We start from the raw sequence: 15986 nt of genomic DNA, 5'->3' as shown, positions 1-15986 counted from the left end.
TCCATCACTCTTCTCCCCCCACCTCCTCCCCATCACTGCGCACAACTCGCCCACTCACATTTACTTTTTCCTACACTGACAATATTGTTATTATTTTTATGTTGTTAATTAAAGAAATAGATTTTCCTGTCACAACGACTTCATTCTAGGAATATTGCTTGATATTGTATGTTGACTAACAATTTCTATATTAATGAATTCTGGTAACACTACACTGGTCTACGTCATGTAGTCAGAGAGGAGGAAGGGGGGGTTTTGGGGTCTCGTGGGCGGTGCGGGCAGCCGGCCGGCTCCAGCCACCTCCCTCGCCACTTTTGAACTAGCGTCAGTCGCGAGTGTTGTATGCTGTTGGTTCCCGTTCAGACTTTCTGCTTTACTGTTTAGTGTTATAAATTGGCTTTTTTTCCGTAATTATTGTTACACGTGCTATAAAAACTGAAATATTAAATAAGAAAACATCTGTTAATAAAAGTTTTTGTTAATCTCTAGTGCAGTATTGTGGATTTGTGCTTCACTTCAGGGTGTATTTAGTGTTCAGTGTGAGAATCTTAGAATGGTAAATTATATTGTGGAATACGAAGCTTGTAACTGATAGTTACAAAGAGACGTAGTATTGTGTTGTGTGGAGGTTGATGGTTGGTGGGGTAGGCAGCCATCTGGCGTGGCTGTTCCAACCGTCTTCCCGCTGGGTGGTGTGGTGGCTCTCTGTGTTCACCCTGCCACGCCTCAACTCTCATTTATCATTTCAGGATTTACTATTATTTAAATAATCGCAGTCTAAGAAGCAGTTCAAGATGGTGCAGTTGGTAAGTGTTATTAGATTTTATAATGTATATAATTGTACATTTGCTAACGAAACCATGCAGTTGTATTGGTGGCCTGGTGGCTAAAGCTCCCGCTTCACACACGGACGGCCCGGGTTCGATTCCCGGCGGGTGGAAACATTTCGACACGTTTCCTTACACCTGTTGTCCTGTTCACCTAGCAGCAAATAGGTACCTAGGTGTTAGTCGACTGGTGTGGGTCGCATCCTGGGGGACAAGATTAAGGACCCCAATGGAAATAAGTTAGACAGTCCTCGATGACGCACTGACTTTCTTGGGTTATCCTGGGTGGCTAACCCTCCGGGGTTAAAAATCCGAACGAAATCTTATCTTACCTTATCTTGTATTACTGTGCTGTGACACGTACGCGGCTGAGTACCCCTTAAGGAGAAAGGGCCTTGATGTTGGTAAATTATTATTATAATAAAGGGGAAGCGCTAAACCCGTAGGATTATACAGCGCCTGGGGGGGGAGGGATGTGGAAGGCATTCAGGCTTAATTCGGGGAAATGGAGCACAGATCCAATTCCCTAAATCAAGAGCCCCTCACCAACATCAAGGAACCTTCCTGAGGGGTGATGTTGGTAAAGAGTTCTTAGTTCGAGGAATTTGAACCCTTCCCTTCTAGGTATCAAACCTTATAACGGCTCCCATCCCCTAGGTGCTGTATAACTTAAGGGTTTAGTGCGAACACGTAAATACAGGTATTATAAAAATAATATTGCTGCTGCATCAGCCTGACAAACTTTCAATTATTATAGATAAGTACATCGATTTCTTTTAACTACCCCAAGAAGCGAATTATTAGGAAACTAGTCCAGTGAGTGAGGGAAAGTGCAGCATTGTTGCAAGTTTACTTGCCCTTCCAAGCCATGTTCCGCATTTACCCACCCATTCCCATTAATGAACTTTTTTAACTTTTTAAAGGAAGAGCCCCTCCTCCATATGTAAGAAATACATATAAATGCTGAAAAAAAACATAAGGTAAACAAATCTAAAACCAGGGCAATAGTGCATTTGCGTTTGCATGAGACTAATATAATTTAGCTTATGTCCAAAGGAAGAGAAAATCCTGAGATTATACTACAGTTTCATATGTTGGTAGGATTTCATTTCGTTTATGCTGTACAGTTCTGTCCTCAGTATTGTAGAACTGACAATTTGCTAGAGAACAGGGGTCAGTGTTGGGCCCCCTGCTGTTCACAATCTACATAAACGACATAGATGAGGGCATAAAGAGCGACATCGGCAAGTTTGCCGATGACACCAAAATAGGCCGTCGAATTCATTCTGACGAGGACATTCGAGCACTCCAGGAAGATTTGAATAGACTGATGCAGTGGTCGGAGAAGTGGCAGATGCAGTTTAATATAGACAAATGCAAAGTTCTAAATGTTGGACAGGACAATAACCATGCCACATATAAACTAAATAATGTAGATCTTAATATTACGGATTGCGAAAAAGATTTAGGAGTTCTGGTTAGCAGTAATCTGAAACCAAGACAACAGTGCATAAGTGTTCGCAATAAAGCTAATAGAATCCTTGGCTTCATATCAAGAAGCATAAATAATAGGAGTCCTCAGGTTGTTCTTCAACTCTATACATCCTTGGTTAGGCCTCATTTAGATTATGCTGCACAGTTTTGGTCACCGTATTACAGAATGGATATAAATTCTCTGGAAAATGTACAAAGGAGGATGACAAAGATGATCCCATGTATCAGAAACCTTCCCTATGAGGATAGACTAAGGGCCCTGAAACTGCACTCTCTAGAAAGACGTAGAATTAGGGGGGATATGATTGAGGTGTATAAATGGAAGACAGGAATAAATAAAGGGGATGTAAATAGTGTGCTGAAAATATCTAGCCTAGACAGGACTCGCAGCAATGGTTTTAAGTTGGAAAAATTCAGATTCAGGAAGGATATAGGAAAGTACTGGTTTGGTAATAGAGTTGTGGATGAGTGGAACAGACTCCCAAGTACCGTTATAGAGGCCAGAACGTTGTGTAGCTTTAAAAATAGGTTGGATAAATACATGAGTAGATGTGGGTGGGTGTGAGTTAGACCTGATAGCTTGTGCTAACAGGTCGGTTGCCGTGTTCCTCCCTTAAGTCAATGTGACCTGACCTGACTAGGTTGGGTGCATTGGCTTAAGCCGGTAGGAGACTTGGACCTGCCTCGCATGGGCCAGTGGGCCTTCTGCAGTGTTCCTTCGTTCTTATGTTCTTATGCATATAACTTGTGTACACGCGCCAATATGTGATTGCAGGGATCGCGTCTAAGCTCCTGGCCCCGTCTCTTAACTGGTCGGTACTAGACTCACTATCCTGAATCAAGAGCTTTAGCGTACCTCTTCTCAAAGCTATGTATGAATCCTGCCTCTTTCAGCTCACTGTCCAGGTCGCTCCACTTCCTGACTGACGGCTGAAGAAATGCTAATTAACGTCCCTACGACTCTTCTGTGTTTTCAACTTTTATCTGTGCCCTCGTGTTCTGTTTCCCATCCCCCTCAAGGAAGGTTCCTTGATGTTGGTGAGGGGCTCTTGATTTAGGGAATTGGATCTGTGCTCCAGTTCCCCGAATTAAGCCTGAATGCCTTCCACATCCCCCCCCCAGGCGCTGTATAATCCTCCGGGTTTAGCGCTTCCCCCTTGATTATAATAATAATCTGTTTCCCGTTTCTGTCAGTCTTCCCCTATTCACTCTGGGTGTGGGTGGGTGAGAGTTGGATCTGATTAGCTTGTGCTTCCAGGTCGGTTGCCGTGTTCCTCCCTTCAGTCAATGTGACCTGACCTGACTAGATTGGGTGCATTGGCTTAAGCCCGTGGGAGACTTGGACCTGCCTCGCCTGGGCCAGTAGGCCTGTTGCAGTGTTTCTTCGTTCTTATGTTCTTATATCACCCCTAGTCCTGTCCTCCAGGACTACGGATGATAAAACTTCTTTGCCTCCCCTCATGGGACACCCCTTAACTCTAGGATTAGAGTCCTTGAAATCTCTGCACTTCCTCCAGTTTCAAGATAAGATTTCGTTCGAATTTTTAACCCAGGATAACCCAAGAAAGTCAGTGCGTCATCGAGGACTAACCTATTTCCATTGGGGTCCTCAATCTTGTCCCCCAGGATGCGACCCACACCAGTCGACTAACACCCAGGTACCTATTTGCTGCTAGGTGAACAGGACAACAACAGGTGTAAAGAAACGTCGAAATGTTTGCACCCGCCGGGAATCGAACCCGGACCCTCCGTGTGAAGCGGGAGCTTTAGCCACCGGGCCACCATGACATGCCTGACCAGGTGTGGTTTCCATGCTGCTGCTACATATTCTATTATGGGCCTGACTTACACTGCGTAAAATGTGAATGACTTCTAAAAGCTAGATGCGCGTTTGCTGCAGCAGTTATGTGGTTGGCGTGAGCCTCAGGTATAATCTACCCAGGGTCCCTGAGTGAGATTTGCAACCTCTCCCCCCCCCCATCCCAAACCTATGTTCCGTCTGTGGTGGTCTTTGCCCCCTCCCCAAACAAAATAACTTTGCACTTACTGAAGTTAAACTCCAGGAGTCATTAGTCAGACCAGACCTGCAGCCTGTTAAGTTGCATTTGTAGAATGTAGAGAGAAACCTTTACTGCACGTATAAGTTCCATCAAACACCTTAACTACTGGGAACGCCTGGAAGCACTTGACGTTTACTCACTGGAGCGCAGGTGAGAGATGTATATAATCTACACTGGAAGATTCTGGAGGGATTGGTCCCTAATATGCACACAAATCACTCCATACGAAAGCAACAGCCTTGGCAGGCGATACAACATATCCCCAATGAAAAGTAGGGGCGTCACTGGTACATTAAGAGAAAACGCAATAAGTGTCCAGGGCGCAAGACTGTTCAACAGCCTCCCACCAGCAATAAGGGGCATTACTGGTAGACCCCTGGTTGTCTTCAAGAGGGAGTTGGACAGATACCTAAAGACGGTCCCGGATCAGCCGGGTTGTGGTTCGTACATTGGATTGCATGCGGCCAGAAGTAACAGCCTGGTTGATCAGGTCCTGATCCACCGGGAGGCCTGGCCATGGACCGGGCCGCGGGGGCGTTGATCCCCGGAATACCCTCCAGGTAGCCTTGCCTGGTTCACGTTTGTTTGTATTCTCGTTAGTTTTATGTCATCTGCGCACAGGGATACCTGGAGGTTATTCCGGGGATCAACGCCCCCGCGGCCCGGTCCATGACCAGGCCTCCCGATGGATCAGGGCCTGATCAACTAGGCTGTTACTGCTGGCCGCACGCAGTCTAACGTACGAGCCACAGCCCGGCTGATCCGGCACTGACTTTAGGTATATGTCCAACTCTCTCTTGATGCAGCCAGGTGTTTATTGGTAATTCCCCTAATGCTTGATGGGAGGCTGTTGAACAGTCTTGGGCCCCGGACACTTATGGTGTTTTCCCTTAGTGTACCAATGGCACCCCTACTTTTTATTGGGGGCACTTTGCATCGCCTGCCCAGTCTTTTACTTTCGTAGGGAGTGATTTCTGTGTGCAGATTTGGGACCATTCCTTCCAAGTGTAGAGTATGATATATCTCATCCTCCTGCGTTCCAACGAGTACAAGTCAAGTGCTTCCAAGTGTTTCCAGTAGTTAAGGTGCTTGACAGAACTTATACGTGCTGTAAAGGATCTCTGTACACTCTCTAGATCTGCGATTTCACCTGCTTTGAATGGAGATGTTAATGTACAGCAGTATTCCAGCCTAGAGAGAACAAGTGATTTGAAAAGGATCATCATTGGCTTGGCATCTCTCGTTTTGAACGTTCTCATTATCCGTCCTATCATTTTCTTTGCACGTGCGATCGTGGCACTGTTGTGATCCTTGAAGGTGAGAACCTCAGACATTACTACTCCCAGGTCCCTTACATTATTTTTCCGCTCTATTGTATGGCCAGAGTCTGTTGTATACTCGGTTCTAGTTATTATCTCCTAGTTTTCCATAACGGAGTAGTTGGAATTTGTCCTCATTGAACATCATATTGTTTACCGTTGCCCACTCGAAAACTTTGTTAATATTTTCTTGGAGGTTAACCGCGTCCTCAGCAGATGACAGCCTCATGAAGATCCTAGTATCATCCGCAAAGGATGATACGGTGCTATGATGTATATCTCTGTCTATGTCTGATATGAGGATAAGGAATAAGATGGGGGCGAGTACTGTGCCTTGTGGAACAGAGCTCTTCACTTTGGCAGCCTCCGATTTAACTGTTGACCACTACTATTTGTGTTCGATTTGTTAGGAAGTTGAAGATCCATCTCCCCACTTTCCCTATCTCTAACCTCATGTCATTCACTTTCACAAGAAATAGCATTAATTAAACGCATACAGCCATAACAACATACTGAAGCGAGAGATATGGGAGGAAGCGCAAGAAAAACCCAGTGAAAAGCAGGGGTGCAGTGGACACAGTATCAACATTCGTGGCCCCAGATTATTCAACATCTTAACAGAAGATATCAAATGCACTACTGGAGCACGTGTAGAAGTTTTCAAGAGAAAACTGGACAAGTATCTTCACCAGGTACCAGATCAACCGGGATGTGATGGCTATGTGGGGCAGCGGGCCTCCAGCAGCAACAATCTGATTGACCAGGCTAGCACCAGACGAGCCTGGCCTGTGGCCGGGCTCCGGGAGTAGGAAGACTCGAAACTCGTAAACACATACCAGTAAACACTTGGCGTATTTTTTTTTTTCACTCAAAACTTCCTCTCACCAACCTATTCTTCCCCAATCACCACATCCCCGCACACCCCACAAGGGCCTTACCTAAACTTTCTTGATCTTGTGTTGTGTGGGGTGCGTGTTTAGTGTATGATGCGTTGTTTGTGATGTGCTTTTGTGTGTGGTATGGTCAGCTCACCAACTTGGAAAAGACCCGGTCGGGACAACACCGGCGAAACTACTACTGTGTGTGTGTGTGTGTGTGTGTGTGTGTGTGTGTGTGTGTTTTTGGGGGATGGGGAGGCAGTGTGTGTGTACTCGCCTATTTGTGGTTGCAGGGATCGATTCACAGCTCTTGACCCCGCCTCTTCGCTAGTCACTACTAGTGTGTGGTGCAGTGTGCGTGTGTTTGGGGTGTTGTTTGTGTGTTTGGTGCAATTTGTGTGTGTGCATTGTGGGCATGGGGCTTTGTGTAATATAACCTACATTAGGTTGAAAAGCCAAGGCTCACGGATGTTGATGTAGTGCTCTATAATACCAGTGGCTCCTCTGCTTTCCACTGAGTCTGTTTTACACTTCAATCTTTTTTATGCCACTACATGGTGGTAGTGGGATATTTTGTATATGTCAGCCTACCACCCACACATATTTGTGTGACACGTTAGTGCGAGTGGCCTGTAATTTTTGTCAGGGCTCTTCTGCTGAATTTGTCCAGAGGAGCTGTGGAAAATACTGTATATTTTCCGGAAATACGGTAATTTATAGGTAAATAGATGCCCTATATTGTATTTAATAAAAGTATTTTTAAAAAGAGGAGAGTCGCCATTTTGGTTTGAATGAGCCAAGTAAACGTTAGTGTAATAGGAAGAATTTTTCGTGCTCTAGAGGTTAAAATTGGGCTGACACCTCTCAAATAGGAGGCGAAATTGTTGGATGTGCATTCCTGCATAACTTGAGATATCAGGCGACAGGACAGGACAGCTCCAGGAACCTCAGATAAGTCTGTTATGTTATAACTCTGGCCAGTTGTTATTTTCATGTATAGACAGTGAGGTTTTCTGAGTATGATACAATCTCCAGTTAAATTGGTGAGTGATATTAAGATATTTTCCTTCTGTTATGTAAATGTATGTGTATTTATATATAATCATTTTTTAATTTAATATACAGTCCACAAATTTATATATTTACCAGCATTCCTGGTGATGTGTATTTCATTTAATTAATAGGTCCAGAGCAACTTGTGGATATGACAGTGGTAGGTATCGAAGGGGGACATTTTTTGTGACCTAGGTGTCCCAAATTCCTACTTGTCTAACTGATAAATAATAATTATCAATGTTCATTTACTGTTATGTATATAATGATACATTCAGATGAATGTAATTTTCCACAGGAGCTGTCTCCAGTTTTTTTTTTTTTTTTTTTTTTTTTTTTTTTAGTTCTAAGCTCTTTTTTTCCAAGTATTCTGATAGCTTGTGATACTCTGGTTTAGGAATTAAATTATCCTTGACTAGTGTTGCTGTCAGGTGAGTAGCAGCTGTACCTGATAGGCTGTTGGGGAAACGTGCCATTTTCTTTCAACCTTTACCGGCCATAGGGGCTTTTTTTGGGGGAGGGGGGGGGTTACAGAAACGTCTATGGAAAAGTGCATTTTATATTGAAATATATGGCACTGTAGGTAATCAGGACATAAAAGAAAATGGATCTTTTATAGAATTCTGTAATGCAAATAGTATACAGTATAGTGGATGGGTGGGATGAGTAGAAGAACAAAGGGTAGGGTAGAGGCAGATCTAGAAAATGTACAGAGAACCGTTACTGCACATATAAGTTCCATCAAACACCTTAACTACTGGGAATGCTTCGAAGCACTTGACTTGTACTCCTCACTGGAATGCTGGCAAGAGAGATTACCTGGAGGGCATTCCGGGGATAAACGCCCCCGTGGCCCGGTCCACGACCAGGCCTCCCGGTGGATCAGGGCCTGATCAACGAGGCTGTTACTGCTGGCCGCACGCAATCCAACGTACGAACCACAGTCCGGCTGATCCAGCACCGTCTTTAGGTATCTGTCCAGCTCCCACTTGAAGACAACCAGGGGTCTTCCCGTAATGCCCCTTATTGCTGGTGGGAGGCTGTTGAACAGTCTTGGACCCTGGACACTTATTGCATTTTCTCTTGGTGTACCAGTGATGCCCCTACTTTAAACTGGGGGTATGTTGCATCGCCTGCCAAGTCTTGTGCTTTCGTATGGAGTGATTGCTGTGTGCATATTAGGGACCAGTCCCTCCAGAATCTTTCAGGTGTAGATTATGATGTATCTCTCGCCTGCGCTCTAGTGAGTACAAGTCAAGTGCTTACAGGCGCTCCCAGTAGTTAAGGTGTTTGATGGAACTTAAACGTGCAGTAAAGGTTCTCTGTACATTCTCTAGTTCTGCAATTTCACCTGCCTTGAATGGGGATGTTAATGTACAGCAGTATTCCAGCCTGGAGAGAATACGTAAGTGATTCAAAAAGGATCATCATTGCTTAGCATCTCTTGTCCTGAATGTTCTCATTATCCATCTTATCAGTTTCCTAGCAGGTGCGATAGTGGCATTGTTGTGGTCCTTGAAGGCGAGGTCTGTGGACATTACCGCACCCAGGTCCTTCACATTACTTTTCTGCTCTGTTGTGTGATTGGAGTTTGTAGTATACTCAGTCCTAGTTATTATTTCCTCCAGTCTTCTATAACGGAGTAGTTGGAATTTGTCTTCATTGAACTTCATATTGTTCTCTGTTGCCCATTGGAAAACTTGGTTTATATCTTCTTGGAGCTTTGCCGTGTCTTCAATGGATGATACTCGTGCAGATCCTAGTATCGTCTGCAATAGATGATACAGTGCTGTGGTTTACATCTGTCTATGTCTGATATGAGAATAAGGAACAGGATAGGTGCAAGTACTGTGCCTTGTGGGACAGAGCTCTTCACTATGGCAGCATCTGATTTAACTGTTTACCACTACTCTTTGTGTGCAATTGGTTAGAAAGTTGAAAATCTATCTGCCTACTTTGCCGGTTATCCCTTTAGCATGCATTTTGTGTGCTGTTACACCATGGTTGCACTTGTCAAAGGCTTTTGCAAAGTCTGTGTATACTACATCTGCATTCTGATTGTTTTCCAGTGCATCTAGAACCATATCATAGTGGTCTAGCAGTTGCGAAAGGCAGGAGCGACCTGCTCTGAAACCATGTTGCCCTGGGTTGTGCAATTTTTGGAGTCCAGGTGGTTTGCTATCCTGCTTCTTAGAACTTTCAAAGATTTTTATGATGTGGGATGTTAAAGCTATTGGTCTATAGTTCTTAGCTACTGCTTTGCTGCTACCTTTATGGAGTGGGGCTATATCTGTTGTTTTTAGTGACTGTGGAATCTCGCCTGTGTCTAAGCTCCTTCTCCATAGCATACTTAGGGCCTGTGAGAGGGATTTCTTGCAGTTTTTAATGAACACCGAGTTCCACGAGTCTGAGGCTGAGTGCATGGGCATGTCATCGATGGCTTTCTCAGTCTAGTGGAGTTAGGGTTATGTCATAAATCTGGCCTACATTGGCAGGGTTTTGAGGCTCATTCATGAAAAATTTGTTTTGATTGTCTATCTTTAAACTGGTTAGTAGCTCGCTGAACACTGAGTCGTACTGCGATTTCAGTATCTCGCTCACTTCTTTGTTGTCGTCTGTGTAGGATCCGTCTTGTCTGAGCAGGGGCCCTATACTTGAAGTGGTTTTTTACTTGTTTTTGGCATATGAAAAAAAATATTTAAAATTTCTTTCAGTTTTATTAATCGCTTTTAGCTCCTCTTGTCTTTTCTGGATCCTGTATGAGTCCTTTAACTTGAGCTCAGTATTTTCCACTTCCCTGGTTAGCACTTCCTTCTGTGTATCAGATAATCTGGCATTCTTTAGGAGCTCAATGATTCTTCATCTTCTGTAGAGGGAGCATCTTTCTCTCTCCAGTTTACTTCTTTTCTTTTGTCTTAGAGGAATATACCTTGAACATACTTAAGCTACCAGGAGGGTGATCTTTTCGAGGCATTGGTTAGGGTCCATGTAATTTAAGATATCCTCCCAGCATGTTTCATTTAGGGCATAGTTTACCTGATCCCAGATGATCTTGTTGTTGAAGTTGAATTTGGTATAGGTACCCTCATAGCTGTATGCATCTTGCCGATCAGGACTCCTGTGCTTGCAAGTTTGGACTTCGATTAGATTGTGATCAGAATTTGTTGTTTTTGGTATTACTATATTCCTTACCAGGTCCTCATTATTTGTGAAAATAAGGTCCAGTGTGTTCTCCAGTCTTGTTGGCTCCACTATCTGCTGACTTAGGGTGTGTTTGCTGCAGAAATTCAGCAGCTCCTGTGTGTGTGACTTTTCATTTGAGCTACCTCCAGGTATTGTTTCTGCTACAACATTATTTGCTATATTCTTCCATTTTGTGTGTCTTAGATTGAAGTCGCCAAGCAGCAAGATGTTTGGGGATGGGGCTGGAAAGTTATCCAGACAGGATTAAATTTTTGACAGTTCTTTGAACTGTTGGGAAGTTGCATCCGGTGGCTTATATACAAGTACAGTGACTCAGTTTTGGTTCTCGATTTTTGTCAGAACTTCAACTACATTTGTGGTGTTCAGTATCTCTGTGCAAATGAGACTCTCTAACATAACCTCCCCCCCCCCCCATTGCCTGTTCTTTCTGTCGCATCTGAAAAGGTTGTATCCAGGTATCCATATTTCACTGTCAAAGTAATCTTTTGCGTGGGTCTCTGTGAAGGCTGCAAACAGTGCATTTAACTCCCCTAGAAGTCCACTAATGAAAGGTATTTTGTTGTTGGTGGATGGCTTAAGGTCCTGTATATTAGCAAATATAAATGAGGTTGTGTTGCATGTTTGTTGGGGGGATTTTGTTGTTGGCTTAGTAGCCGTGAGCCCGGAGGGGGCCACTGGCTGTGCCTCCAATCCAGCAAGGCTCCAAGGTGGTGGACTAATTTGGTTATCTCTTTCCATTTTCTTTCTTCGTTTCTTACCACTAAAAAATCTCTTGGGGTGTTGTCATAGCTACCATAACTACTATGATGTGTTGTACAGGGTGTGTGCCTCCTGGTCCCTTTTAGATGGTATGCAGTGCAATTGGTATTGTAACATTGTTTTTCAAGGACTGAAGACTGACACATCTCAGGGTGGAAGTATTTGCAAGAGGTAGAACGACACACTCCCTTAGACAGGAGGTCACGGCATTTTTTGGGATGCTCAAAGTTGCACGCCCCATTCATTTTTCCTGATATTCCGTGTTTACAGATGCTCCAAACATAGAATTTGTACCATTTTGTTTTTGGCTGGATACAATTTGTGCAGGATGTATTCCTAATCTGTGCCTGCCCTAGAGCTGCACTACAGTCCTCCATAGCCCAACCAGAGACACCACCATCTGTTGTCATGACACCAACATTTTTCCTGGAAGAAGACTCTCAACTACATCTGTACTAGAGGCTATGACTGTGATGGCTGCAGAAGAATCTACCCCAGAAGAGGGGCTCCTCTACTACGTCTGTACTAGGGGCTATGGCGTTGGTGGCTGTGGAGGAGTCTTTAACTGAATCCGGATTTTCACAATGACTGGGGGCTAGGGCTGGGTCAGCCCTAGGGCTGGGGACTGAGCTGGCTGTTGTTTTTGTTTCCTGTTTTTTTTCCAGTGTGTATCTGCTTATTTTTGGGTCAGTTGTTGTAGACTGGGCATTCTGTGTGTTACTTTACTCCTCTCCTATCTTCCCATGATCTGTATATTCCAGGTAGACTATTCAATAGTTCCTCCTTTTTTTGTGTTTATTGTTTATTAACCTGAGTGCTTTCCTGTTATCTGTCCATAGTTCCACATCCCTGTTGCAGATCCAGAAACACCTATCTAGATAGATGTCATTTTTGGTTGCAGTGTTTATTCTTGCACAGGTAACATGATGTTTTGAAAAGCAAAGGTTGCATGTGGTTCTAGATTTTTTCCTAAGAGCCTTTTCACATGTCCCACAGGTATACTGTACTGCCATCCTGCTTGTATCCTATTTGCAACTGGGTACCACAAGAACCTGATCTTCACTTTACCTTTCAGCTCTGCATGCAGGTGTGGGTGTTATAGATCAATGCATGGGTATGTGGGATGTAATTAGTATGGAGACTTACTACACACTAAAAACTTTTGTGTTGTATAACATCATATATCATACATCCTACAGCATCTGATTCCTGCCATGATCACTGCTATTCATCATATCCTGGGCTTCACTTTACCTTTCAGCTCTGCACTCAGGTGTGGTGTTATGTGGTCAATGCATGGATATGTGGGATGTAATTAGTATGGGGACTTATTACACATTAAAAAAAACTTTTATGATGTATGACATCATATGTCATACATCCCACAGCATCTTATTTCTGTCATGATCACTGCTGTTTATCTTCTGAGCAGTTACATGTAGTGGTGGTGACTGGGTTTCGGTGATGAAAGGTAGTTTGGTAGTCAGGGTATGGGTGTCAGGAGGGGGTGGGGAACATCCCCGCTGGTTGGGGTGTCAGAGAGGGAGGATGGCGAGAGGATTTGGTGGTGGTTTATCCTTTTCCACTATCTAATCACTGCATGTTCACTGTTTACCTGCACATCGATCCTGGAGGGACTGATCCCTAATCTGCACACGGAAATCACTCCCTACGAAAGCAAGAGACTTGGCAGGCGATGCAACATATCCCCAGTGAAAAGTAGGGGCACCATTAGTACACTAAGAGAAAACACAAAAAGTGTCCAGGGCCCGAGACTGTTCAACAGCTTCCCACCAACCATAAAGGGAATTACCGATAGACCCCTGGTTGTCTTCAAGAGGGAACTGGACAGATACCTAAAGTCAGTGCCAGATCAGTCGGGCTGTGGTTCGTACATTGGACTATGTGCTGCCAGTAGTAACAGCCTCGTTGATCAGGCCCTGATCCACCAGGAGGCCTGGTCATGGACCGGGCTGCGGGGGCGTTGATCCCCAGATTACCCTATAGATAGGCTCTGGATTGGAGTGAGCAGCCGAATAAAAGGTCAGGGTGAGCAGCAGAAAAATGGGTAGTGGGGGTGAATGGGAATGAGTGAGTGAGGGGGGGGAGAGTAAATATTGTACCTTGACCCTCCAGCATTAGAGGAGTATGTGAAACTGACTAGGGGAATACTGAAGATATATATATATATATATATATATATATATATATATATATATATATATATATATATATATATATTATTATGGGGGGGGAAATAAATGGGATTAAATCTGGAGTATTTGAGAGAGTTAGAGCAAAGGAAGGGGTAGCAGTAATGTTAAATGATCAGTTATGGAAGGAGAAAAGAGAATATGAATGTGTAAATTCAAGAATTATGTGGATTAAAGTAAAGGTTGGATGCAAGAAGTGGGTCATAATAAGCGTGTATGCACCTGGAGAAGAGAGGAATGCAGAGGAGAGAGAGAGAGATTTTGGGAGATGTTAAGTGAATGTATAGGAGCCTTTGAACGAAGTGAGAGAGTAATTGTGGTAAGGGACCTGAATGCTAAAGTAGGAGAAACTTTTAGAGAGGGTGTGGTAGGTAAGTTTGGGGTGCCAGGTGTAAATGATAATGGGAGCCCTTTGATTGAACTTTGTATAGAAAGGGGTTTAGTTATAGGTAATACATATTTTAAGAAAAAGAGGATAAATAAGTTTACAAGATATGATGTAGGGCGAAATGACAGTAGTTTGTTGGATTATGTATTGGTAGATAAAAGACTGTTGAGTAGACTTCAGGATGTACATGTTTATAGAGGGGCCACAGATATATCAGATCACTTTCTAGTTGTAGCTACACTGAGAGTAAAAGGTAGATGGGATACAAGGAGAATAGAAGCATCAGGGAAGAGAGAGGTGAAGGTTTATAAACTAAAAGAGGAGGCAGTTAGGGTAAGATATAAACAGCTATTGGAGGATAGATGGGCTAATGAGAGCATAGGCAATGGGGTCGAAGAGGTATGGGGTAGGTTTAAAAATGTAGTGTTAGAGTGTTCAGCAGAAGTTTGTGGTTACAGGAGGGAAGAGGAGCGATTGGTGGAATGATGATGTAAAGAGAGTAGTAAGGGAGAAAAAGTTAGCATATGAGAAGTTTTTACAAAGTAGAAGTGATGCAAGGAGGGAAGAGTATATGGAGAAAAAGAGAGAGGTTAAGAGAGTGGTGAAGCAATGTAAAAAGAGAGCATATGAGAGAGTGGGTGAGATGTTATCAACAAATTTTGTTGAAAATAAGAAAAAGTTTTGGAGTGAGATTAACAAGTTAAGAAAGCCTAGAGAAGAAATGGATTTGTCAGTTAAAAATAGGAGAGGAGAGTTATTAAATGGAGAGTTAGAGGTATTGGGAAGATGGAGGGAATATTTTGAGGAATTGTTAAATGTTGATGAAGATAGGGAAGCTGTGATTTCGTGTATAGGGCAAGGAGGAATAACATCTTGTAGGAGTGAGGAAGAACCAGTTGTGAGTGTGGGGGAAGTTCGTGAGGCAGTAGGTAAAATGAAAGGGGGTAAGGCAGCCGGGATTGATGGGATAAAGATAGAAATGTTAAAAGCAGGTGGGGATATAGTTTTGGAGTGGTTGGTGCAATTATTTAATAAATGTATGGAAGAGGGTAAGGTACCTAGGGATTGGCAGAGAGCATGCATAGTTCCTTTGTATAAAGGCAAAGGGGATAAAAGAGAGTGCAAAAATTATAGGGGGATAAGTCTGCTGAGTATACCTGGTAAAGTGTATGGTAGAGTTATAATTGAAAGAATTAAGAGTAAGACGGAGAATAGGATAGCAGATGAACAAGGAGGCTTTAGGAAAGGTAGGGGGTGTGTGGACCAGGTGTTTACAGTGAAACATATAAGTGAACAGTATTTAGATAAGGCTAAAGAGGTCTTTGTGGCATTTATGGATTTGGAAAAGGCATATGACAGGGTGGATAGGGGGGGCAATGTGGCAGATGTTGCAAGTGTATGGTGTAGGAGGTAGGTTACTAAAAGCAGTGAAGAGTTTTTACGAGGATAGTGAGGCTCAAGTTAGAGTATGTAGGAAAGAGGGAAATTTTTTCCCAGTAAAAGTAGGCCTTAGACAAGGATGTGTGATGTCACTGTGGTTGTTTAATATATTTATAGATGGGGTTGTAAGAGAAGTAAATGCGAGGGTCTTGGCAAGAGGCATGGAGTTAAAAGATAAAGAATCACACACAAAGTGGGAGTTGTCATAGCTGCTCTTTGCTGATGACACTGTGCTCTTGGGAGATTCTGAAGAGAAGTTGCAGAGATTGGTGGATGAATTTGGTAGAGTGTGCAATAGAAGAAAATTAAAGGTGAATACAGGAAAGAGTAAGGTTATGAGGATAAAAAGAT

At 43.4% G+C, this 15986-nt stretch overlaps 1 protein-coding gene across 5 annotated transcripts in view; it reads left to right on the top strand.

Moving 5' to 3' along the window:
* Positions 1-255: 255 nt before the first annotated feature.
* LOC128695351 (moesin/ezrin/radixin homolog 1) overlaps positions 256-15986 on the top strand; it is a 78675-nt gene continuing 62944 nt past the window's right edge. Inside the window, exons 1-2 of one of the 5 annotated variants that reach the window (XM_070095373.1) lie at positions 256-347; positions 750-806. In XM_070095373.1, coding sequence (XP_069951474.1) covers positions 795-806 — 12 coding nt within the window. In that variant the 5' untranslated portion in view covers positions 256-347; positions 750-794. Of the gene's footprint in view, positions 384-749; positions 807-15986 lie in introns of all 5 variants that reach the window. The other 4 variants (XM_070095376.1, XM_070095372.1, XM_070095377.1 and 1 more) reach the window with 4 other exon arrangements.

This window comes from Cherax quadricarinatus, chromosome 50 (genome assembly GCF_038502225.1).
Source record: "Cherax quadricarinatus isolate ZL_2023a chromosome 50, ASM3850222v1, whole genome shotgun sequence".
NCBI classification, from domain to species: domain Eukaryota; kingdom Metazoa; phylum Arthropoda; class Malacostraca; order Decapoda; family Parastacidae; genus Cherax; species Cherax quadricarinatus.
Note: the sequence above shows the minus strand (reverse complement) of the source record. Positions and strands in the feature narration are given on the sequence as shown.